The 25,285-nt window shown below is 34.9% G+C and overlaps 1 protein-coding gene across 5 annotated transcripts; it reads left to right on the top strand.

Moving 5' to 3' along the window:
* Positions 1-19: 19 nt before the first annotated feature.
* LOC130441349 (uncharacterized) lies at positions 20-25,276 on the top strand. 5 transcript variants are annotated; one of them, XM_056774976.1, is made up of 9 exons: positions 20-141; positions 192-312; positions 396-503; positions 6,081-6,235; positions 11,473-11,703; positions 16,341-16,585; positions 16,648-16,795; positions 20,087-20,320; positions 21,774-25,276. In XM_056774976.1, exons 1-9 carry the CDS (start codon positions 74-76, stop codon positions 21,991-21,993), a joined length of 1,530 nt encoding a protein of 509 aa, XP_056630954.1. In that variant the 5' UTR covers positions 20-73; the 3' UTR covers positions 21,994-25,276. The 5 variants fall into 5 exon arrangements, with proteins under 5 accessions (XP_056630954.1, XP_056630955.1, XP_056630956.1 ...); XM_056774977.1 differs by lacking the exon at positions 396-503; XM_056774978.1 differs by lacking the exon at positions 11,473-11,703 and having other exon boundaries at positions 16,335-16,585.
* Positions 25,277-25,285: the final 9 nt, after the last annotated feature.

Raw genomic sequence — 25,285 nt, 5'->3', positions numbered from 1 at the left:
CAAATAATCAATACAAACATATATGCAAAGCATATATGTGAGAAGTTATTAAAGTTTAATTAAATTATACGAAATGGCCGAACTACAAAATCCATTACCTCCAGGATGGGATTGTAGAAGAGACGCAGCAACAGGAAAACTGTGAGTATATCTTAATGTATATTTCAGTTAAAGATAATCATTTATTACAGTTATTATATCAATCATTATACCAAAACCACAACATGGGAAGATCCAAGAGGAAAGCATAGAATCATACAGAACACTCAGAAACATCCTAACAGTGCTCAAAATGAGTATATTCCAATGCAGGTAAATTTGCATGTTTATAATTAATCTGTCAGACTAGACATAGTTTTCCTATTATCACATGCTCCTGCAATCTATTTTTGTAGCACGGAACCCCAGAATCACGAAGAAATTATGTGTACCCTCGTCAGAATTCTCCTATACCAGCATTTCAAATGCCAACACACATGACTACTAAGAGTTTACCTTTGCAGGTATTTTTCATTTGTGCATGGTAGAATCTTTACTCCATTCTTCATATGTTTATTAATTTTTGTTGTTGTTTCGATAGTTCAACATATTTGCTTCATATGACCATGAAAGTAGCAGACAAAACAAGATTTAGGTTAGGGATACCACTGTGAAAATTATAATGTCCTAGTATGTAACTTGAAAATTTGTTCATTTTTTATTTCTCTACATGTGCAACTTAGTTGGGATATTTGGAACTGTTGGTGGTATTCATATTGATTACACTGTTTACAACACTACTACTGTAGTGACTGAAAGTAAACAGTCTCTGAAGATGGTAACTTCGTCATTGAAACGCGTATTAAACAGTGTAATTGTGAGTGTTGGTGTAGTGGTGGTGTGAACAGTGTGTTCAGTATCTACATGTGCAATTGAAGTGAATATTTTTATCATTAACCAGTAATTTTTTATAATTGAAAAGAAAAACATGGTTTATTTTCCCAAAACTGTGTAGCGTTGGAATTTTATAGAATAAAAACTATTTACTTACTTTCCAACGTTTAAAATGAGTTAGCTTTTATTTTATTAATTTTCATTTTGACATTTTTTATGTTATTACTCTTATAACCTTTTGACTCACCAGAGATATTGAGCTTCAAACTTTGAAAAAATAGAAAAATTTTCATTTTCAAAAATTTATAAAAAATTAAGGAGACTTATTTCAGATTTCATATTCTGGCATATGTAAGTATTATACTATATCTTATAGTATAGAAATTATTACATAAGGTATTTGATTCCTTCATTGTAAAAGGATGCCTTAAAAAGGGCACTTTATTCAATTTTTTTAATAAAATTATAATTTTATGGCATTAGTGCTTGATTTAGAGAAAATGTTGTATGGGCTTCATTTATAGAGGGAATCTCATAGAAAATAATGGTGTAGTCTCATTGTGCTAGCTTCTATTCTCTACAAAGATATTTAATTTACTACTGATGCTTGAAAAGCTCAAAATGCTGTGCCCGGCTTAATAAAAAGGAGGAGCTAGATAAAAAATTGAAAAACAAAATAAACAAATTTTCAAATTTAAATTCTAAGAATTTTCACTGAGGTATCCCTAAACCTAAATTTTGTTTTCTTTGTTGTCTGTTACTTTCAGGCTCATTTGTTATATTCATAAGCAATTCTAAGCCAGTAATAACACTTTTTCTGCACTGTACATTTAAATTTTATTGCTATTTATTTATGTGGCTGATAGAACATAGATGTGGTCAAATAATTTTTAATTGAATGTGTGGAAATTTGTTTATCTAGACCTTTGTAGTATTCAGATATTAACAGATACACTGTGTGGGCTACTACACTAAAAAACAAATAAATTTTGTTTGCTTATTTGTTATAACTATTTTATTGTCATGCTAGTCTATAAAAAATATCTCGAGTTTTTTGAAGGATATAAACATTGTCCTTGACTCTTATTGTACGTTATGGGTCATTCCATATGTAATCAACAAACTCAAAAAAAAATTACTCATCCCCCTCAGAATTTGGTGAAATTTGGTATGAAGGTTGTCCAAATAGAGATTAAAAGAAGGAAAGGGATTCCTACAGTAATTGAATGGATTATTAGTATTATTGTTTGTTGTGGAGGTGGCCTTGAAGGGAAATTATTTTGTCTTGTAATTTATCTATTATAATTCATATTTTCAAAATAGTGTGTTTTATTTTGTTCGAGGCCTCATACAGGGTATCGTTGTACCAAGAGGATCTTTTAAATCTGAAAAAAAAATGTTTTCAAAGTTAAATCGTTATACAAGTTATGTTGCTTGTGCTTGACTCTTATTGTTCATTATGGGTCATTCCATATAAAATTAACCAAAGTGTGACTCATCACTATGTTAAATCTCAATATGGTTGATCTATTTTTGGTAAGATTTGATCATTCACCAAAAAATGAAAATGATTGTTCATGTTGTTCGGAAATCACTTATTGTGTTTTCGAAACATATTATACAGGATGCAATATTAAATACGAATCAAATGAGTTGTTTAGACATTTAAAATTTAAGGTCAATTTCACAAATTACCCTATATATTAATTAAGAAGAGGGGTTGACATCATATACATATGATAGAAAAATGTAAAGTTTCCCATGACTCACCCTTTATATTGAATATTGGAAAATTTTGGCCAATCAAAAACCTTCCGAACTAGACTAGTGGCGCGATTTAAATGAAATTGCAAATTAGTATAAACGTTCTTATAATAGTCATTTTTTAAAATGTAGAATTGGACTTATCTACTTTGCATGTTATAATTGTCCTACAAAAACCCCAAATATATTAAAAATGAATTTAGATAATGATATAGTGCTAAAAAAACCGTAACAGAAATTTGGTTGGGGAAAATGAAATATTTGCAGCTCCAACCCCAATTCTTCGGTTCTGAATGATAAATGCCACGATTGATAAAAATGAAATAAAAAATATACTTAACACCCTCAGAATTTGATGAAATTTGGTATGAAGGTTGTCTTAATAAAAGTTAAAAAAAATATCTTTTTTTTTCGAATATCTTGAACAGTTTCAGAATTACGTCCATGTAAAGTTTTGCAAAACCAACAAAAAAATGTAACCGACATATTTTGAAATCACCATTCCTTTCCTCCTAATTGAGCCATAGAGAGATGTGAACAATGTCATTTTAGTGAACTTTAAATGCTCTTTTTTTAGTCGAATTTTTCAAGGAAAAATTAGACTATTACGGTAGGTATGACTAGAAGAAAATGGAGGGCACATCATTTTTCCCATGTTTTGAGACCTCCTGAACACGATTATGATGGTTTTTCGAATGTCTGTAGTTTATATATACAACTATATATCTGTTTAAGCTACAATTCTTATTTTCGTTTCTCGAGCAATTGCTATGGGTCCGATATGGTTCAAAGTTAGCATAATGGCTTTTTTGGAGGCGGATTGATGTTATTAGAGTTTGGTTGAAAACAAATGAATATTTCGAGGGGTCGCAGTGCAAAAAAAGTGGTTTTTGACCTTTGCTCACCTCTGCAGGTCAAACGAAAAGCGACTGAAAAATGAAATTTCCCATGTAGGTTCAATTAGTTGCGAGATGATTTCCTGTCTAAGGTCGAAGCTTTCCATCTCCACCTCTCTCCATGTTATGGTCATTTTTTGGCCAGAAAAAGTTTAACTAGAGGGTTCGAACTTCGCATGCAAGTAGGGGTGATGTTGAAGAATTGTCTTTCTCAAGTTCAAAGTTTTCTTCTTAAGTTCTTCTAGCACAAAACGCCCGAAATCATTTTGATCGTTGTAATTGTTGAACTGGACCGCCTCCTATTTAATGAATAATACGAGTATGATCGTTGCTAGGGTGATTTTTTTTACTTCCCATTTTCGAAATTTCTTGTCATTATGACAATTTTTTCTTTGTTGTCAATTGGAATTGAACAAGAGGGTTCGAGACCACCGGGTCTATTGAAATTATGAATTTTCATTCGAGAGAGAGAGAGTTAACTTGTGAAATGAAAAGTTATTGAGGAATAGCAAATTTTCCATATAAAGAAATAAGATTGAGAATTGATATCATTTCCAAGAAATTCATTTTATAGAAAGATTTGTTTGTGTATTAGTTAAATTCTTCATGCGACGAAAAATTCGACTTTCGTGATGGAGCTCTGCTGCTCACGGCTTTTTATTTGATATACAACACCACGTACTTTGCTTTGGAAAATCATCTTCAAAATTTCGATTTCCACAAAAAGTGCATTTTTAAAACATTCCTATAAATAGTTTATACTTTTAGTGATTCTGAAAATTTCAAAGTGGGAGGCTTATATGGGTTCATAGATAGATAATAATTTAAAAAAAATTACTATATTACATTAATCATGAAATCGAACTTAATTTGTTTTAACGTTACATCTTAGGCGAAAGTTATTCAGAACTTGATGATTTGTAAAGTTTTAACGAGATTTCTTGAGATGTTATTAAATAATAACTTCCTGTAGGAGTGGCGGGATCAACTTTACAAAGTACATCTGTGAGTTGTATGTCCTATTTTTTGGTTATGAAAATGATGACGAAGGACCAGCAGGATGCATAAAAGTCACTTTTAGCTCATTTTCTTCTTCATTCTTATTCAACACATATACTAGCCACCGCTTTTGGTCATATATATATATATATATATATATATATATATATATATATATATATATATATATATATATATATATATATATATCGGTTATATATCCACTTATTTCTGTCATTTGTAGTTTTTCGGGGTATTTTTGGATGGTCACTATTTTCAGAGAATCTGACATATCTTTGATACACTTGAATTTTCCGGTATACAAGGCTAGGATTAAATTGCTAGTATGTAGTAGGATATTGCCTGTAGTCAGTGAGAGTGTGCTTTTTTATTATATACGAGTGTTGCTACTTGAGTTTCAAGATATGGCAACACTGAGGTGAATATGTCATTGTCATCATAAAATTTGACGTTTTTAATGGTGAACGTACTCAGAACGTTTTATCTTACGAGTACTATTCGAGTTGCTTATAGATACTTGAGACAATCGTCTTGGTCAAAAAATAGAATTTAATCGCGAACATTTTCTTGCGATGATTTTTTGATTTGAATTAAATCTACAGGAGTGTGCCGATCAACTCGCTTCGACTTTAGGTAATGAAGCACCATCTCGGGCCACCGTGTTTGCGAATTCAATCATGGTCGCACTTCGCTACAGGTTGAATTTAGTTAAGGTCGTTCAAAATCTGCTGTTGTGCCAGAAAAAATCTATATATGTGACATTCGGCGAGATTGAGGCATACTTGGGCATCTTCAAACGCGGTGCTTCAAAAGACGTCTGACCGTATGGGTCTTTCAAGACGAGCCAAATTCAGCACAAGTTGTTCGCGCTCGAAGCACTTCGAAGCAAATGGTCGTATAACGGTCAAATCTGAATGGGACACCAGCATTTGTTTACCAGAAGTGTTGGAAAAAATCAGGTAAACCAATCACAGAAGACGAATCATTCTCCGTCAAGACAATGCGAGTCCTCACATATCAGTCCAAACAAAAACGTTTTTCAACAGTAAAATCATCAAGTTGGTGGGTTAGTCCTTATTTGGCACCCAATGATTTCTTCTTATTCCCGCAGATCAAAAATAAATTGAGAATTCAACAGTTTTCTATATCTGAAGAAGCGGTTGCTGCATTCAAATCACATGTCTTAATCAGAATGGAAAAATGAATAATTTTATTAATCTATTTCAAAACATAAGTAACAACCCTCGTATTGTAGACATTTGTAACCAGTCGTAACTTTAGCTTTGCTTAAATGTTTTGTGTTAATGGGTGGAGAAATGTAGGATTGTGAATAACTTTACATGCACAGCATAATAATTTTGATAGTCAAATTGCATGGTTTGTAAAGTTTCAAAGTATGGATTTATTTTTAATTTTTTTCAATAAACATTTGAGGATCTTAGGGAAACATTATTCCTAAATTATTCATCACTGCTTCCCTATTTATAACCAAAGCTATTTAATAACATTCTAAAACTACATTTTCAGGACATGAAACCTAAAATCAGTCCATTAACTGTAAGATCATCTAAGGTTCAGGATAGTTCGTTAAACTCAGCAGATCCGGAGGAAGCAACTGTGGCCAAAATTGCTGGAATGTTTCCCACCGTACCAGAAACTCATATTAAAATGCTGTTAAAAAAGTAAGCTGCTAATAATAAAAAAAAATTATGATTGCATTATACATTAACAAATTTCTTAAAAACATATTTAAAACACAATTATATCTGTTGATTTGAATGGCACTAACTAAGTTGGAATTTCTGGAACCGTTGGTGATATTCATACTGAACACACTGTTTTTACCATCGCTACACCATATATCAAAGACATACAAAAGGAACAAAAGTGGGCCAATTATTGAACCCTGAGGCACACCCGATTCTATTTCACAAGCTTCAGATGAACTCTGATCCGAGCGAACTCTCTGCCTTCTTCCTTTTAAGTGAGATTGAAAGATCTAACTAAGTTGCAATTTCTGGAACCGTTGGTGATATTCATACTGAACACACTGTTTTTACCATCGCTACACCATACAGGGTGTCCCAGAAATTGCACGCCAGGCTGACACGGGAGGTAGATCAGCTTTAGATCTGTCAAATAAAAGCAACATGACCTCAGTAAAAGTTTTTTAGTTTTCGAGATATTAACACTTTTAGGTTTTTTCAGAAAATCTCTACTTTTCGCCCTATTTTTGTCTGTTATGGGCACAAAAAACCTCTAATTTATAATTCTTTTTTTTTTCTGGGCTACCACTAATAGTTGGTTGAGACAACCCAGTATTCATTTTAATAAAAAGTAGCACGACATTAACAAAAAAACAACTCACTCTTACCGTTTGTTTCAAAGCGAAAACCTTAACTAAAGTTTGGTTAGCGACTGTGAAAAAAAAATGTACCAGACTTAGTCAGAAAATGTTCTTAAAAACTAGCCATGCTGAATGCTCCTTCCAAAATGGTACAACATTTATAGTTTTTTTTCACTAAAAATTGAATAATACCACGTTTTGTCATTGAAGTCGTAATTCTTCGAAATTAAGAAACTAAAAAATAATAGTTTTAATTGAATGTGCAGCCTTCTTTTGTCTCCATATCACTGAGAAACTGAATGACCTTAAACATTTATTGACTATCTCGCTCACACTCATTGTTCGGTCGGTAACGACGTTACGAAGAGGATCAGAGGTAATACCTGCGTACTGCACCGCAGGGGCGCAGGGTAAATTTAGTACTGATCCTTGTGTTTAGTGCTACACACGTGTTCTTTAATTCCTTCGTCTTGAAGTTTCGGTTTGCATTTTTATGATAACTTCGCATTAACTTGGATTCCGTTTTGCTAGTGTTTGGAATTAGTTTATTGGATACAGTTTCATAACGACGACTTAGCGCTCTTAGTGGACTCGATTTACTTTGTGATTTGGACTGCTTTTAAGATGGCAAATGAACAACCTGTGCTTTCCACCTCTAGTGAGTACACAGACATGTTGTTAATTTATGGTGAGACAGGAAGCGTTTCTTCACGTGCTAACGTGAGTTATAACGCAAGATTGGCAGCGAGATTGTACTCGGAAAGATACCCTAACCGCAGGCGAGCATCCCATGAGATTATTCTTCGCACTGTCAATGCCTGCCGAGAAGGCAGAATCCCTGGCCAAAGAAGTTCTCAAGGAAGACCACGTAGTACTCAAGAGGATGAGGTTGTACTAGAACAAGTATCGGAGGACCCATCTACTTCATTAAGGGTAATCGAACGACGTACTGGCGTTTCTAAATCGCAAGCGCAACGAATTTTGAAGAGGTATGAATACCACCCGTACCATATTCAAAGGGTTCAAACGCTGTTAAGCAGTGATTATACAAAACGTGTATCGTTTTGTCGTACAATGCTGGAGAAGCATGAGGAAGACCCAAATTTTTTCAACTACGTCTTATGGAGCGACGAGTCGGCCTGTAAAAGAGATGGGTATCTTAATCTACATAATATTCACAGTTGGCAATTAGAAAATCCGCATGAAGTAAGACAAGACCGTTCGCAGCACCAATTTAAAATAAATTTATGGACCGGGATCCTCAATGGGCAAATAATGGGCCCATTCGAACTCCCTGCTACCCTTAATGCAGCAATGTATTTAGAATTTTTACAAAATGATCTACCCATTCTTTTGGAAGATGTGTCTCTTGAGACAAGAAGAATGTGGCTGCAGAATGATGGGTGCCCTGCTCACTATGCCCGCGCAGTTAGAGCTTATCTGGATGACACATACCCAAGAAGATGGATTGGCCAGCTAGGACCAATTTTGTGGCCCCCACGCTCCCCAGACCTAAACCCACTGAACTTTTTCTACCGGGGATGTTTAAAAGATAAAGTGTACAGTAAACCAATTCGATCGGTCGATGAATTGCGGCAACGGATCAATGAAGCAGCTCGCGAAATTACTAATTTAAGTTTAGGACGTTTAAAGACACAGTTTTTAAGAAGATGCAGGTTATGCATAAGAGCAGGTGGCAGAAATTTTGAAAATATGCTATAATAGTTTATTCAATGTAAATTCTGAATGGTAAATATTTATTTGAATGTTGTAATTGTAAAATCTAATGAAAATAAAAAAAATACAACCCTATGTTCTGTACCCAAATTATTTTGATGCCAGCATACAACAACAATTATAAAAGGATAATGGATAACTCTATTAGACATTGCTAAACTAAAAAGCGATTACAGTAACTAAAAAGTTGTAAGTTGAAGACAAAAGTCGGCATAACTTTGTATTACGTATTATTTTTTATTTGAAGTATTGCGAAAGTAGTACGACTTCAATGACTATACTTGATATTATTTAATTTTTAGTAAAAAAAAGCTATGAATATTATACCATTTTTTAAAGAGCACTAAGTAGGCTAGTTTTTAAGAACATTTTCTGACTCAGTCTGGTACATTTTTTTTTTCACAGTCGCTAACCAAACTTTAGTTAAGGTTTTCGCTTTGAAACAAACGGTAAGATTGAGTTGTTTCTTTGTTAATGTCGTGCTACTTTTTATTAAAATGAATACTGGGTTGTCTCAACCAACTATTAGTGGTAGCCCAGAAAAAAAAAAGAATTATAAATTAGAGGTTTTTTATGCCCATAACAGACAAAAATAGGGCAAAAAGTAGAGGTTTTCTGAAAAAACCTAAAAGTGTTAATATCTCGAAAACTAAAAAACTTTTACTGAGGTCATGTTGCTTTTATTTGATAGATCTAAAGTTGATCTACCTCCCGTGTCAGCCTGGCGTGCAATTTCTGGGACACCCAGTATATCAAAGACATACACGAGGAACAAAACTGGGCCAATTATTGAACCCTGAGACACACCAGATTCTATTTCGCAAGCCTCAGATGGACTTTTATCCGTGCGAACTCTCTGCATTCTTCCTTTTAAGTGAGATTAAAAAAACTTGCAAGATATTTCGTCAAATCCCGGATATTTCAGCTTTGCACAAAGAAGATCATGATCCAACACATCAAATGCCTTAAAGTAATCCATAGGCGCTGACGTCAATAGTAACAAATATTTTTGGTGAATTTTTTTGCTCCAGTAGAAGTCCCATGAAATCAATTAATTTGAAGTCATCTGATTGAACACTGAAAACAGATCCCATGGACTTATTTCACTTTATCACGTTGCCATGGATACATATTGACTTATTTCGATTTGATTGCAATACCGACGAGAATATTCATGAAATTATAATCAAATTATTAACAGCATACGAATTAGAAACATATCTGCATCAGTTATAAAAACTTAACACGTCTGGATCTTCACTCGACTTTTCTAATTGTTCTTTTTTTAATTGCACCTTTAAATAAATTGTTTTCGTTCTGTATTTTTTCCATAATTAGCAAAAAAATTTCTATCCGCGCATGATACTCGTACATTGGTAAATGCTCACAAATTTCATAACAACTTTTACAAGTTTGATTCCAAGCGATAAGCTTTCGAATTTTTTCGAACAATTATCAATGTCCATGGGTTATACTAATGAAATTTTATCACAATCTGTGTATCGATTGTATCTTTAAATATTTGAATATCGTCTTGTTTCGTAAGATCTTAACAGTTGTAAATATCTCACACTTTTTAACAATGCGTTTTTATTCAATTTGAACTGGTTGCTTCTGTTGCCAATAATTGCCTGAAATCTTTTGAGCAAACTAAGAAAACAAACAAAATGACAAATTTAGTTTACTATAAATGAAACGTGATTTTTACTATGATGATTCCAGAAGTGCCTAGCCCAATGGAGAAAACACGAAAATTTATTTATTTTCTAACTTAATCTCTTTTCCTAGCGATGTTAAATAAGTTCGATATTCCTTTTAGAATAAGAATCGTCAAGCTCTTCAAAATAGCCATTAACTGCCGACATAATATCTTCATTGTTGGAAAATCTTTGACAATTTTTCAAGTCTGGAAACGGAAAATAATCCCAGAGGGTTAACTCTGGCGAATATGGTGCATGAGGTAGTAATTCAAATTTTAATTCAACAACTTTAGCCCGATAAATGAGCTGGTGATTTGTCTTGATGAAACAACATTTTCTTCTTAGCCAAATGCGGCCGTTTTTGCTTGATTTCTTCGCTAAAACGTTGCATAATACTCGTCGTTTTTCCTTTTTCAAGATAGTCGATGAAAATTATCCCACGCGCATTCGGTCTTTGCCTTCTTTGGAGCCGGTTATCCCTTCTAAGTCTATTGTTTTGATTGTTCTTTTGCTCCGGGGCGAAAATCTGTCTTTATTTCTGTGAAACATTGCCAAATACAATGGAAACATCTTCACGATGCTCTGTTGTTGTTTCAAATTGCAATGTACCGCACTTTTTGAAGTAACTACTATATCTGCTAGCTCGCGCACTTTCAGTCGACGATCGAATTAACATATCAGGGGTTAACACCTTATTTGGTCGACCACTGTGATGCGGGTCTTCGCATCTGCAGCTCGTACGGCCTCTGCTACCCAATATTTTACTGTTGATAAAGAAGACGCAATCTCACCAAGAGTAGAATATAGTCCATCTCTAGATCAGCCAGGTACTTCTCAGACCGTCCTCATAGATTCAAAATCAAAACAAAAATGCTTAAATTGAATACATGTAATGTATAATTTTTAAACTTATGAAACATAACGAACATAAATTTGTGGAAAAAAGTTAGTTAACCCCAAAGAATATATAATTTAAACTTTTTTGTGAATCGTTCGCTAGATGTTTGCTGTATATTTTTTATTTTAGATACTAAGAATCATAACTAAATATTTCGTGCATCCCACTCAAGATTTATGAAAAAGTTTGCTCGAAAGGTCTTCTAAATATCATGGCTTTTGTTTTTCCCATTTCTAGGTATCACAGTCGTGAGGCTCTCGTAATAAGTGCCTTACAAGTGGAGAAGTATCCAATAACGACGCCGGGTCCTTTTGCGACTCCTCCCCCCCAACGAAACATTCACGCTACCCCTCCATTGGGGTTTCGCGTTAATTCTAGATGCGACAGCCCTGGACCGACGGGCTCTCCCGCACCTGGTTGCTTTCGTAGTTCGCCTAGACCTCACTCATCACCAAAATTAAAATTAAGGTCCTTCAGTTCTATATTCTGAATGAGGTTATTCAACAATGTCTTATTTTTAATTATTATGTTACAATAGGTAATAACTATAAAAATTTGTGACCATATTTGATTTAAAAAAAAGGTTTTTATTTATCAAATAGTATTTGTTTGTTATCTCTAAAATTATCTTGAAGAATTAAACTTAAGAACTGGTATTGGCATGATTATATATAGATGCTAAAGGCAAGCCGTTCAGAAATGATATTTCTATCATTTGTTTTCATTTTCCAATCCTAAATTCCTCTCTCTTAGATTGTCCCTTAAATCTGCGTACCATCTTTTCCTTTGTCGTCCTTTTTTTCTTGTTCCTCCTTGTTCTATGTTCATAATTTTTTTTGTTGCTCTAAAATTGAGCATTCTCTGTATGTGACTCAGTCACTGTTATCTTTTAGTTCTAATTATTTTGCTAAATTCTGCTTCTCCAAATGAATACCGTATTTGGTTGTTCGATCTTCTCAGCCATAATTTTTCCAACTTTTCATCCACTAGTACCCTCCCGAGTATTTTCTTTTCCTATATATCTTTCTCTCCCTCTGCTCTGCTTTGTCAAGAATCCACGTTTATCCTCTTTAGCTCAGTGTTAGTTTTATTATTATTTTGTACAGATGTAGCTTCGCCTTTGTGGGAATTTTTTTGAAACTTATAACCGCATTCAGTGCTCCCAATTGTTTACTTCCCTTCGTTATCCTTGCTTCTAGATTTTCTCCCTCGTTACCGTCATCTTTGACAACCACAATAAGATATATATAACTTTGAATTTGTTCTAATCTCCTTGCTTTTTGTTCTTTAAATTGTATTGAAAAACTTTTTATTGTCCTTTTCTTTTGTGGTATTGGCGTTTTTATGAAGACTTTCCAAATTTCCTTTCCGATTTTGAAAGAATTAGTACATCATCTGCATATACCAATAGTTGTGTTTTCCTTCTTTCTAGTGTCCCTGTTCCGTTCAAACTGATTTTACATAATATTCATTCTAATACAAGGGTAGAGGATAACGGATCTTCCTGTTTCAATCCTGTGTTGGTCTGGAAACATTTCAATATTCTTTGGTTTGCCTTTACCTTCGATTGTCATTTTGGTAAAATTTATTAGCTCTGTATCGTAAGCTTTCAGATCTACCAGATCATATTCTCTTCGTATGATTTCGGCCATTATTTTGTAGACCGTATCTGTAGTTTTTGCATTAATCTTGCTTTTCCTTTTTTATGTAATGGTATAATTATTGCCATTTTCCATGCTTGAATACTAAATCCATTTGCTTTTATAACCTTAATGCGAACAGCAATACCAAATAAATACATCTCTTTAAATTGTTTCCATCGGGATTGTTATAAGATAACTTCTTTGGTTTAATTTTATTCCTTTAAGCTCTGAATTGATTTTAATTTAATTCTATAGGAATCCATACATTTTTGAATAACTTCTGAAAAGATGTAGAAGATACCTGTAAAGTAGTGGCCCCTAACGTACCCGCATGTCGCTTATTTCATCATAATATGCTTGCTTTTACTTTTTTGATTTGTACCAATAACCGTTTAGCAAAATTGAAGAAATATTAGTGTCCTTCTCTTGCTGTGATTAATTTTATTTTTAAATAGACTACCGGTCGAAAGTTTTTGCCTACCCTGTAGTTTTAAAGAACTTAAGTAGATGAGAATATAGTAATGATAAAACTTCAGTCTGTAATTGTTACGTATTTAAATGCCTTTATTACATCGGTGCACAATTTTGATGTGCCCTGCAACAATTTCGACAAATAATCGTCTACTTGGTTCCAACCGTTTTAGAGGATATTCCAAAGATGTGAAGTGCAAGTAGGACACTGCTTTCTCACTCCCCTGTCCAATTTGTCTTACATCAACTCAATAAGGTTGAGGTGATGGCCAGATCATCACTTCCAGTACCTTCTTCCTTTTCAATTCTTTTAAATACTTCTTTGCACAGCTTCGAGGAGTGCTTGGGATCGTTGTCATGCTGCAAGAGGAATTTTCTGCCTAACAGACGCTAGCTAGAATGTACTACATTTCCTTCAATATTTTTATAGTTGTCTTTCTTGAAAATCCCAATATTTTCCAATCGGAAAAACACATGGATCCGATCTTCTTTTGATCTGCGCATAAATACTTTTAAACTCAAAAACCCTAAATTTTCACTCCATAAAACTCTTCATGCGTCAGATTTTTTTGTTCTTTAGCCCATTGCCACTTATTAATTTTATTTTGACGTCATAAAAGAAGTATCTTCACCGCCAATCTTTTGGTGTGGCCAAAAGCGTTGCCATCGTGTTTCTCAACGGTCTACTCGCAAGGCGGTCTCGACGGTCCTATTTGAAGGCCTCTGCTCATCGGCCACCCACAACTTCCAACAAGACCAGCTTTCCTCGATCTCGTTTTTACTGTAGAAGTTTTCCAAGACAGATCCCTAGATTAATTGATCTGAGCTGTTATCTCTGGGTCCGTGAATTGTCCATCACGTTTACTGATCAATATTATATGTTTATCTTCAACGGTTTGGTTTTTACATGTCGCCCTGAACGTTTTATGTCGGCAAAGCTCTTGGTGGATGCATATTTTTTCACGTTGTAGTCGACGAGGTGTTTTTAATTCGGCAGCAATGGTACGATTAATTTTGCCTGGCCTATGAAGGCTTGCGATTAATGCACAAGATTCAACCGGAATTTTCTTGGTTTTACATATTTTAAAACTTACGAATCTGAAATTGCGAGAACCAAAAAATTTCGTCTACAAACCTGATAAAAAGACGGTTTGGTCCAAAAAGTATAAAACATGGCAAGCTCTTGCGTCTCACAGAGCTACCTGGGACTAAACTACGGGTTTCCGGTGGCAAAATTAGGATTTAAAATCTATATAACAAAAAAACTACAGAACATATACATTTCTACGTCGGACACATTCTTGGAACCTGGCTTCGGTATTTCTTGCCACTAGCTGAAGAAGTGCCGCCGAGATGCCATTGACTTGTTTCGTACACTTTACTTTTGAGATACTCCCATAGAAAAAAGTCTATGAGGGTAATATCCGGGGACCTGGGTGGCTAAGGGATGTCACCAAAACGGCTTATCAATTTGCTAGGGAAGAAATCACGAAGCAGCACCATGGTCTCCCTAGCCGTGTGTGGGGTGGTACCATCTTGCTGAAAACATGTCTGTGGAGTGAAGACAGGATGTTCTCTCAATTTTTCTTGAAAACGCACACCCAAACGTCGCTTTGGGACTGTAAGGAGGCTGTTGATGTTTAAAGCGGCGATTTTGTCTTTTAGGGAACCAATAAGGATAATTTTGCTTGTTAACAATTCCATTCAAATGTAAATGGGCTTGCACATTGCATATTTGATTTTAAATGGATGAAATTACAGAAAATTTCGTTGACTATAGTTTTTGGAATCCCAAGTCTCTTGCGAACGGACTGACGCGAATTATCGCGCAAACTTTTGTGCTGAACTTGTTGCTCGTAACATTCGCACCCATGATCGAATCAAATCTTCACTTGGAGCGTCACGTAACCGTCGAATATTGTAATGTGAACAAAATCTTCGAATAATTGGCTTTGAAATACGCTTCGATTGCGATCACACGTTGTTCACCCGTCCACTGCGACATCGCGACTAAATAACCCGCACAAATGACGACGCACTTCCCGCCCCTCCGCTCAATGGTTACGGAGAAATTCGAAATTCAAATCCTAATTTTACCACCGGACACCCTTTACAATCGTAAAGAATAATAAACAAATAAGCCGGTTCTTGCAAGTTCTAACTTGTCCCAATCATCGACAAAATATAAACTTGCGCTCGTATAACGTACACTATTATTTTTAGTTTGTAAGACACCATTTTGACCTTCCCTTAACAATATAAAAGAGAAATTTTTTAAAATTTTGAAAATTACTGAGTGAATTATAGGGCGAGCAAAAATTTTTGAACAGTAGTGTATATAAGTCAAATTTAATATGATTTTGAAACCGCTGCTTCATGTTGTTAAGTTTTAATCTATAATTCATATTAACAATTAATTGCACTGGTATTTTATAAAATATTTTGATCTGTAACCGATTGTAGACTCAGTTTTTTTGACAACATTAGACTTTGTCAAAACATGTCAAAATGTGTTAAAACCTGATTAACTTGTCTCACTTATACAGGTAATTGAGCTACAGAGTCTTAATTATAGAAGTGAACATCGAAAAAGTCTCAGATCTCATTTAACAAGTCCCATTAACAGAAGTAATTTAATAAAAAATAACTGGGACCTCATTGCAACTCTCAATAATAGAGGTTTCTCACCTTTCTTGGTCCCATTTAACCAGCTTTCACTGTATTTGAAAAAAAAACGGTTTTATGAAAACATTAGACTTTGGAAAGTCATGTTATTAGTTAGAAAAAAATTCCGATTCGCTGACTTGTCCTTTTAAAAACATAAAAACTACTGGCCAAAATACTCCATTACTATTTTAGCGGTGGATCCACTGAGAAGTATTTCTTCGATTTTGTGGTTTATTTTATTAATTTCGCAATAGTTTTGTTTATTACACCTTCCTTTCAAAATGAAATAGTTTACCAATTGATATTAACAGTAAACAGTTGCAGGTATATGAAATCCATTTTCCCACAAGCAGATGAAATGATTATTTTGGATATTCTCCAAAATAACGACAGCAACATACAAAAAACGTCCGAAATTCTCAAAGATATGGGTTACGTACGAAAAGATACGGTGAAAATCGCTCAACAGAAACTTGAAGCGAAAAAAGAGGAAGAAAGGAAAGAGGAACAAGAAATCGCAGCCGCAAATGTACGTCCTCCAATTAAAAATAGCGAAGACAAGAAAAAAAGTAACTAACATGAAGGAGACTTGTTAATCCAAAAAAAAAATTATTTCTATATTTTGTTTCAGTAAAAGCAGCATTGCAAGACAAGTATAAAGATATAGCGGAGCACTTGATTTGTATAGCTTTGGAAAGCGTGAATTTCGATGAAGAAAGAGCAAACCAGATAATACAAATAATGATTCAAGAGGATCAAACTACTAACAATAAAAAAGAGTGAGTTTCTACTAGATACCTGAGAAAATACTTACTTAATCCTTATGTCTATCTGTCCTGAGAAAAATGAGAAAATACATGCCCTTATCAATCCCTAATTGATACTAACTTTCTGTAAAACATGAAAAATCGTTGGTCCCATTTTTTTGGTTTCGAATATAATATATTTGGTATGTTGATTCATTTTGTTTGCACATTTTTGACCTAAATGTAATATAAGATCTTTTTTTTAAATTCATCCCTGTTAGGGTTATTATTGTAATCTACACTACCAACGGAAAGTATCCGAAGTTTCCGGACAAGCTTTTTGTTTACTTCTTAATTAAGCTGGAATTTTTTTACAAATTGTTTGTAGCTTTAAATCCCATTTTACAAAAAGAAAGGATAGAAATCATGTTTGAACAAGTGGCAGATCGTTTATCGGTCTCGTCGAAACAATTTCAATTTAGTGGACTCTTATTTAATGCTAAGTAGACATCACTTGAATTTTTAGTGAGGCAGGCATCTAAAAAGGTGAGTAATAACTATTTTTCATTAATACCTTTCAATAATTATTTTTTCTTTATATCTTGAAATCACATTTTTTCGTTAATATTTTTATAATATTTGAAATAAAACTTCAAAATAACATATTTCAATTTCGACCCAAAACATTCTTAGTTTTTGAAATATTTTGATTTAGTAACAAATATACATCATGAATATATAAATCATTCCTGCTTTGTTTATTTTTTTCAGAAAACATCATAGACCTGAAAAACATTGATGTTCTGGAAACTTGGATAACTTCAAAAGGACCAAACAGAGTTTCAGCAGTTTACGCTATTTGTGCACCTTCAAATTCCATACATCAAACTATTTAAAAGTCACCATAATATATGGTTAAATAATTTTTTGTTTAAGCCAGTTGAGCTGGCAAGGAGACTTTTGAGTATGGAGTCTGCCGTTCCTAAATAAAACCCTTCTTCAAGCTTGCGAAAGCCTCATGTAAATTGCCAGGACGCGTCTCAAAAAACTAAAATGATTAAAGATTTACTATCAAGACCATCCGTGGAATTAGCATTCGCTGCTGAACTAATAAGTGAAAATAAATCAACCGCGGTTGATTGTCAGTCAAGGGTCGCGCCACATCAGATACTTTCATTAATATTAGATTTAGATTTATCTTAAAAGAAATATCCAATTCTTCGATCGTTTAGCTTGTTGGCCAACAAGCTAAACAATCAGCTTCCAAATGTTGAGGCTCTTCGTCTGATGAAAAAATCATATAACTCTCATAACTCTGCAAAGGTAAAATTGCAAGATCTGTTAAACAAGACCTGCGAAAGTATTCTAGTTCTAGCCACAGCATCTACAAACTCCCATTTACTGAAGGTTTGGCCACTGATGAGTTTTTGTTTGTAGTGGCGTTTGTTCCTCTTAAACTAGTTTGTGGAAACAGAGATTTATGGGTTAACACACTTCCATCATCAACCCTTGTTTGCGGTCATATCAAATTTTTATTTGTTAAAGAGAATAAAACCCTAATCAGGGAACAAGATTCTCAATCAATAACAGAAATTCAAACGATCTCCCGTTATCGATTTAATACAAGCGGTTGCGATACTGGGAGGAATATTACTTTTAAATTTCATTTTACAATGTTAGATGGTAAAGTGGCCAACATTTTAGCAGAACCAAACTCAAATTGCTACATATGCAAAGCTACAACGAAGGAAATAAATACAAAAAAGTATTTGAAAAGATTCCTGACGCAGATCAGTACAGTTTTGGCTTTTCTGCACTTCATTCTTCGATTCGGATTCGGATTTCATATAGACTTCCTTTTAAAAAATGGAAAGTTAAGGGTGACGATTTGAAAGACATTTATTAAAAAAAAACAAGAAAAGAATGCAAGAGAACTTCAGATTGTGCTTATCCCTTACTGTAGATAAACCTATACCTGGGTTTTTTTCGTCAAACGACGACAGGACAGAAAACGCAGTGGAAGGCCCCGTGTAACTTCTAAAGCAGAGGATAAGTCCCTAATCATCACGTCCAAAATGCTTACAGCACCGGAAATTCAAATATGGTTCAATAAAAGTCTCGATAAACAGATATCAGTAAGTGTAGTAGAGGAACGCTTACAAAAAGCTGACCTAATTGAAAGAATTTCTACAAAGAAACCACTTACGACGTGGAAACAGAAAAAAACCAACTAGAATGGACCCTTACATATAAGATTGGACTGTAAACAAGTCCTGTGGACTGATGAGTTCCAATTCCCAACTTTAAAACATGGATGTAGCTCTATGATGGTACGTGGGTGTTTTTCATATGCTGGAGTAGGAGATCTCTACAGAATTAAAAGAAGCCTAGACAGAAATGACTACTATTACATATTAAAAACGCATGCTAACACTTCTGGAATGCGCCTTATTGGACGTGGGTAGCAAAATAATGACCCAAAGCACACATCTAAGCTTTGTCTCAACTATTTAATAAATAAAGAAGATAGTGATGAGATAGAAATAATGAAATAGCCCCAACAATCTCAGGATCTCAATCCAATAGAATTATCGTGGGATGGACTGGATCTGAAAGTTAGAAAATTGAATCCCACTTCTTTGGATGATCTTTGGAAGGCTCTTCAAACATCTTGGAACAATATACCAAAAAGTATGTTACAAAAACTTGGTTAAAAATATACGTGTATGCGCAAACATAGTATTCTCATTGGACCCTGGAGCAATTGGGAACTGTTTTATTGACAGGTGAGTCTCGATTTGGTCTATACCACTCAGACAATCGAGACAAAGTGTGGAGACGACCAGTGAGCGATTTGCTAAATGTACCATTCGTGAATCACGGCCTTTTGAATGGAGATCAGTTATAGTTTTGGGTGGAATTAATATCCACGCCCGGACTGAACTGATTTTCATAAATAATGGAGCTCTGACTGTTCGGAGGTACATCGAGGAAGTCTTCCTAGAGGCTGTGTACCCATTTGCTCCATTTATTGGTAAGCAATTGATTTTAATGCAGGATAATGCTCGTCCACATACCGCCAGAATTGTTCCGAATGCTTGGAGCAAATGGGAATCACAGTTCTGGACTAGCCTGCACGATCTCCCGATATGAATCCCATAGAGCATTTGTAGGATAATCAGGGAGGCGTGTTAAACGTCGTCATCCCCTTCTTAGTGCTTAAATATGACGTTGGTTCCCATTGGGAACGGTCAGTGTACAATAAATCTTAACGCATATCTAATGGCAACGAATAATTTACTAATAAAAAAAATGTATTTTTAGTCAGGATTCTGTGGATGCATTAAATCAGCCCTCGACATCTAGTGCCGTAGATATACCAATTTCTCAAAGTAGACAATCGTTAAAATCTCTATTGAAAACTGAAAAAGAACTGGAAAAGACCAGTTATTCGCGGTTGGTAGAAGAAGAATCGTCGGTATATAAATCGCCGAATTTAAGTAATACTCGAGGACCAAATCCTGAATATGCAAAAGGTGCCAACGAAAAATTACTTTTGTAAGTATATTTATATAAAAAGAAAATAGTATCATTCACTTGGTAAATTATTCGGGGGTACATTAATAGTTGAAATTTCTGACGATATTCACGCTGAACACACACTATCTGTCATACGTTTCAATCACCAAGATAAATACTGTCTCAGCATAACAATTTTAAGAAATTTATTGAGAAAATCTAATCATTTGATTATAATTAACCCATTAAAGGCCGTTAATGCGTTCAAGCAACCTTGCACCAATTATTTTTTATCAAAAATGAGCTCAAGTTGAACGTGAGCTGCGTTCATTTATCACTGATATAATGTCCAAGAAAAATCCCCTACTAGATATATTTTCCCTTTTGCATTTTCTACTGTTTCTGCCAGGTTATTACAAAATGTTTCCTTGTTATTTTCATCATCTTCATTTGGTCCACAACGATAATAGATGTCTTTTGTTCCTTGCGCAAGTCCACTGTCATTATCCTATCTGATTGAGGCTCCCATTTATGAATACATTGAACTAGGTATTTGTGCATAAAACAACCCACACCTGCAGCTGCACCACTATGGAGGTAAGACGGACGCGCAATATTCAATCGACCCCACAGGAACACAGTAATCTCAATTAGCTCAGAAGCCCTAACTGCTAAAAAGGTGTGCTCTCGGCTAGTGGTGGAGTGCAAGAAAGACAGAATCTGGTGAGTGATAGCTACAAGATCCAGCTCGTTTGGGTGTTCGGTCACAAAGGCAACGATGACGCGGACTCACTCGCTTGACTGGGATCAGCGAACTCACTAATTGGTCCAGAACCCATCCTTGGTGTAGTTGAAAGTGTTGCTATCGCACGCTCGACAGAGATGGATAGAGACACCTGGCATGAGACAAGCGAAGGCGCATATAGATGGACCTCGTGCGTCTGACACCAAACAACTGCTCCAACTAAACTCAAAATCCAACTAGTGACCGTACTTTTAACTGGACACTATCATTTAAGAAGCCATCTACACACCACGGTCGATCCGGTGTTGTTGGAGCACGGAGGAGGATGAAATCGTAGACCACGTCCTGCACTGAAACGAGCGCGGTTTAAACACTTGGACAAGCCACGTAACTTGTCTAATGACGTCAAAGGGTTCAAGCCAAAGTGCCCGATTGGCTTCCCGAAAGACATCGGCCTTTGGTAACGACAAGTGGGGCATCTGAAGGTTTACGTGCCCAATGGCCACCTGGCCGACCACAATATAACTAAATACTATGAAGGTATATTTTTTGACCATTATGAAGTATTATATGGTTGTTCATCAGCTTGATTTTTCTCTTCATTGTTTCCGTTAGGCCTAAAATAGACACTTTCGCCCTTCATAAACCATTCTCCAGCTCTATCTCTTTTCCTTGATAATCAACATATTTTGATAAAACTTAAATAAGTCGAAACGTCAATTTTTATTTGTTTATTTATATTTTCAGGGAGGATTACATGAAATGGCAAGGTCCCAATTCCACTTTATCAACAGGTAGTCTGGGATTAGCGAAGGGACACAATCCGAATTTATTATCCAACAGAGGCTACAAACCTATGGGACCAAATAGAAATCTTATAAAAGGTCCACAATGTGGCTTGTCCAAAGGCAGTATATTTTCGCAATTCAAAACTGCTGTTTTTGTTGGAGAAACTCGTGGCGATTAACGTTTTTGTAATATAATATAAAAGTCTAGAATCCCTTGACGTGGAACCATTGGGTCTCCAATTGATTACCATTAAAAGTACTTTCTACCATCAACTACTTCATTATGCATGTTGCACTTAATTTTCATTTTGAGTCGACTTATCGCACTGATTTTTTATATAGCCCAAAGTATATGGAATGTTTTGAAAGAACAAACATGAGCGGATTCGTTATCTTAAGTTATGTTGGCTCTATGCTTTTCTTTAAATTTCTATTCTTTTTATCAGTTTGACTAATTGCTCGTTCAAGTAATCGAAATTTTTCTTCGTACGCCAAGTAGCAAATACGGGACGGGAACTTGTAGCGGGGGAGGGTAGTTAAGTCGAATAACTTAAATGAATACCTGGCTGGAAAAACGTTGCATGTAACGGAAATTCAATTTTGTAGGAGAGTGAATGATGTTTGAAACGCAATTAAAATGGCAACTGGCAAACTAAAAAGGATCATAAACGTTTTTCCACTAAATAAAACTCATTTAGTTGCAAAAACATACTCTACCTATTCATTGGTATGTTCATTCACATTTTGCTGTTCAACAACAGAAAAATGAAAGACGTGAGGTATTGAAGAAGGGATAAGAATAAAATTGAAGCGGTTGAACCAATTTTATCGACAGAAAATAAACAAATTCTTACATGAACAATGACAATTACATAAACATTTACAATGAACACAAATTAGTGTTACTGAAGAAAACATAAACGACTGCTACACTCAGCTTGCTTCAAAATACTACTAAACTGATAGAAGAGTTTCATAAAACGCCCTATGGTCATGATCTGTGAGATCTTCTCTCTTCTTCTCTCTCTATTGGCCTTTTTTCTGACGACATACAGCCAGGATCTGTGTTTTGCTAGTTACCCGTTTATTTGAAGAGTGTACCACATGGTACGTCTGAAGACCTGCTTCATACCCTTCAAAATAGGATTAGGTTATTACAGAGGGTGGTAGATAGAGACTCTTCTCGTCCTGTGGTGTATCCAGGACATTTCACAGAGGGTTGTACCGGGAGAGTAGGATATGGAAATAGCTCTAGAAAGTAGCTCTTTATGTAGGTAAAAGGATTATCTATGATTCTACAATTATTATAAGCTAAGCCATTCATTACATAATTGGTTATAAGCGCCTACTATCTAATTAGACTGTTAAGTCATTTTTCGTTAGGTATTTGATTAAGAGTTCAACTGACTTTGAACCTGGAGCCAAAAGCAGCGAATATACATTAATGGGGGCTTGATTATACTTAAGCAGATCTTAATACAATACATCATTGTGTGATGATCTGATCGTGCAACCAAGAAAAGTGTGGTTCAAGTCTCCTAATTGTCCACAGTAACAGTAAGGATGTCATCTATTGATAATCATAATCGCTTTTCTTGTTAGTTTAGCATTGTTGAACGATGGAAATTTCCTAGGCGTATTTTCTATAGAGAAGAAATTTCTTCCTTTGATTTCGCTCTCACTTCGATAAAGTTCAGTCCAATTTTTCCATAATTCTTCTTTGATTCTTGGCCATATATCAACGTTTATATTCCCTTATTAAATTTTGTTGTCTTGCTTGATTGGCTAATTTATCCGATTTTTCATTTCATATGATTCCTGAATGACTTGGTACCCATAATAATTAGACGTCTTTTCCATTTTCCATATTAGACATGATTAGTTGTCTGGTATACAGAGTGGTATTATCTTTTTTGGCCATAAATGAGAAGCAGATAATTTTTGTAAGGCACTCATCCAATCTGAAACGATTATAATTTTATCCTGCTTTTCGCTACTTTCTTCTAAAGCTTCTTTAATTGCAATCATCTCTGCTGTACAAATTGGAGTGAGGTTTCCGATTCTTCGAGCAATGTTCATTTTTTCGTTCCTTTGAGTGATCCCGCATGCTCCCTATCATTTGTCTAGAGAAGCATCCGTGAAAATTATAGAATGTTCATTGTATTCCTTTATTATTTCTAAAAATTTTTCATTGCAGCCTATTGAGCCCTTAGAAATGTTGGAATTTAACCACTCCAGTTTCCGTATTTGCGGCTAGTATTCGTAGTTGTAGCATGGATATCCCTCTGTGATTTCCAGTTTATCTATATCTTGTAAAGCTAAATCTAAACTCTCCAGTAAGTTTGGTGGAGGCCCTTTTCTCCAAAACGTCGACTCATTATATAATTGATAAAACGTGATCAGTGATTTTCCTATCTCATCATTTCTCAGTGATAATAATTTAAAACAAAATTTCGCATTCAACCACACTCTTCTATAAAATAGGCTAGTTTCTGATGCCTCCGCAAGTAAAACGTCGGTTGGGGTTGATTTCATAAATCCCAAAGCTGTTCTAATTGCCTTATATTGTACCCTATCTAGCTTTTTCCGTATCTCCTTTGAAGTCTTGCAGATTATTCCCATACCGTACTAATGATGTTGTCTTACAATTCCCCTGTAGATATTGAGAACTGAAGGGTTGGCTCCCCAATAGGTTCTGGCGAGAGCTCTCATCACGTTGATTCCTTTACCTGCTTTCAGACAGCTGTTGTTTATATGTTCTTTCCAAGTCATTTTTGTGCATCAAAGATAACCCCCAAATACTTATATGAGTCAGCCCAATCTATATTAGTATTGAAATTTCTTTAACCTTTACTCCTAAGATTTGAAACCGGTTAGGTAAACTGATACAAATGTTTTTATGGCTAAACGGTATGTCTCATTTCTATCTTGCCGAATGATTGTATAATGAGGGAAAGCAATGCTTTGATCCAGTTTGAGAAATGTTTCATTCAGAAGAATTATGTCTGGCTGTTTTTCATGTATTAAAACTCTTAACTCCGCATAATTCGAATATAAACTTCTAATGTTCCATTGTATCAATGATATGAGGGTTAAGAGGTTAGGTTAAAATAAGGAAAATAATAAAGAAAAGGAAGAAAATTCACTTTCGCACACGTGCTTATTCACAGAACTTCAAATACGTTTACCTTGAAAAAATCTCCTAAGCTTTTGGAACTGTGAGATACCGAGCCATATCCATGAGATCTTTCTCCTTCTCTTTTGATATAGGCAGGAGTGCTGGGAAGAGATTGGGAAGATCCTTGATGTCACATGGATTAAACCGAGTGAAACTGGGTCATCGGCAGTTATCTTCATCCAGACTTATTTTGTTATCTTGATTATTATGTTTTCTTAACGAGTGCGTATATTAGGATTTGGTAGTGTCTTTATCCATTTTTTTTGTCATACCAGTGCTTTCCATCTACTTTA

The sequence above is a fragment of the Diorhabda sublineata genome, chromosome 3, assembly GCF_026230105.1.
Source record: "Diorhabda sublineata isolate icDioSubl1.1 chromosome 3, icDioSubl1.1, whole genome shotgun sequence".
Taxonomy (NCBI): domain Eukaryota; kingdom Metazoa; phylum Arthropoda; class Insecta; order Coleoptera; family Chrysomelidae; genus Diorhabda; species Diorhabda sublineata.
Note: the sequence above shows the minus strand (reverse complement) of the source record. Positions and strands in the feature narration are given on the sequence as shown.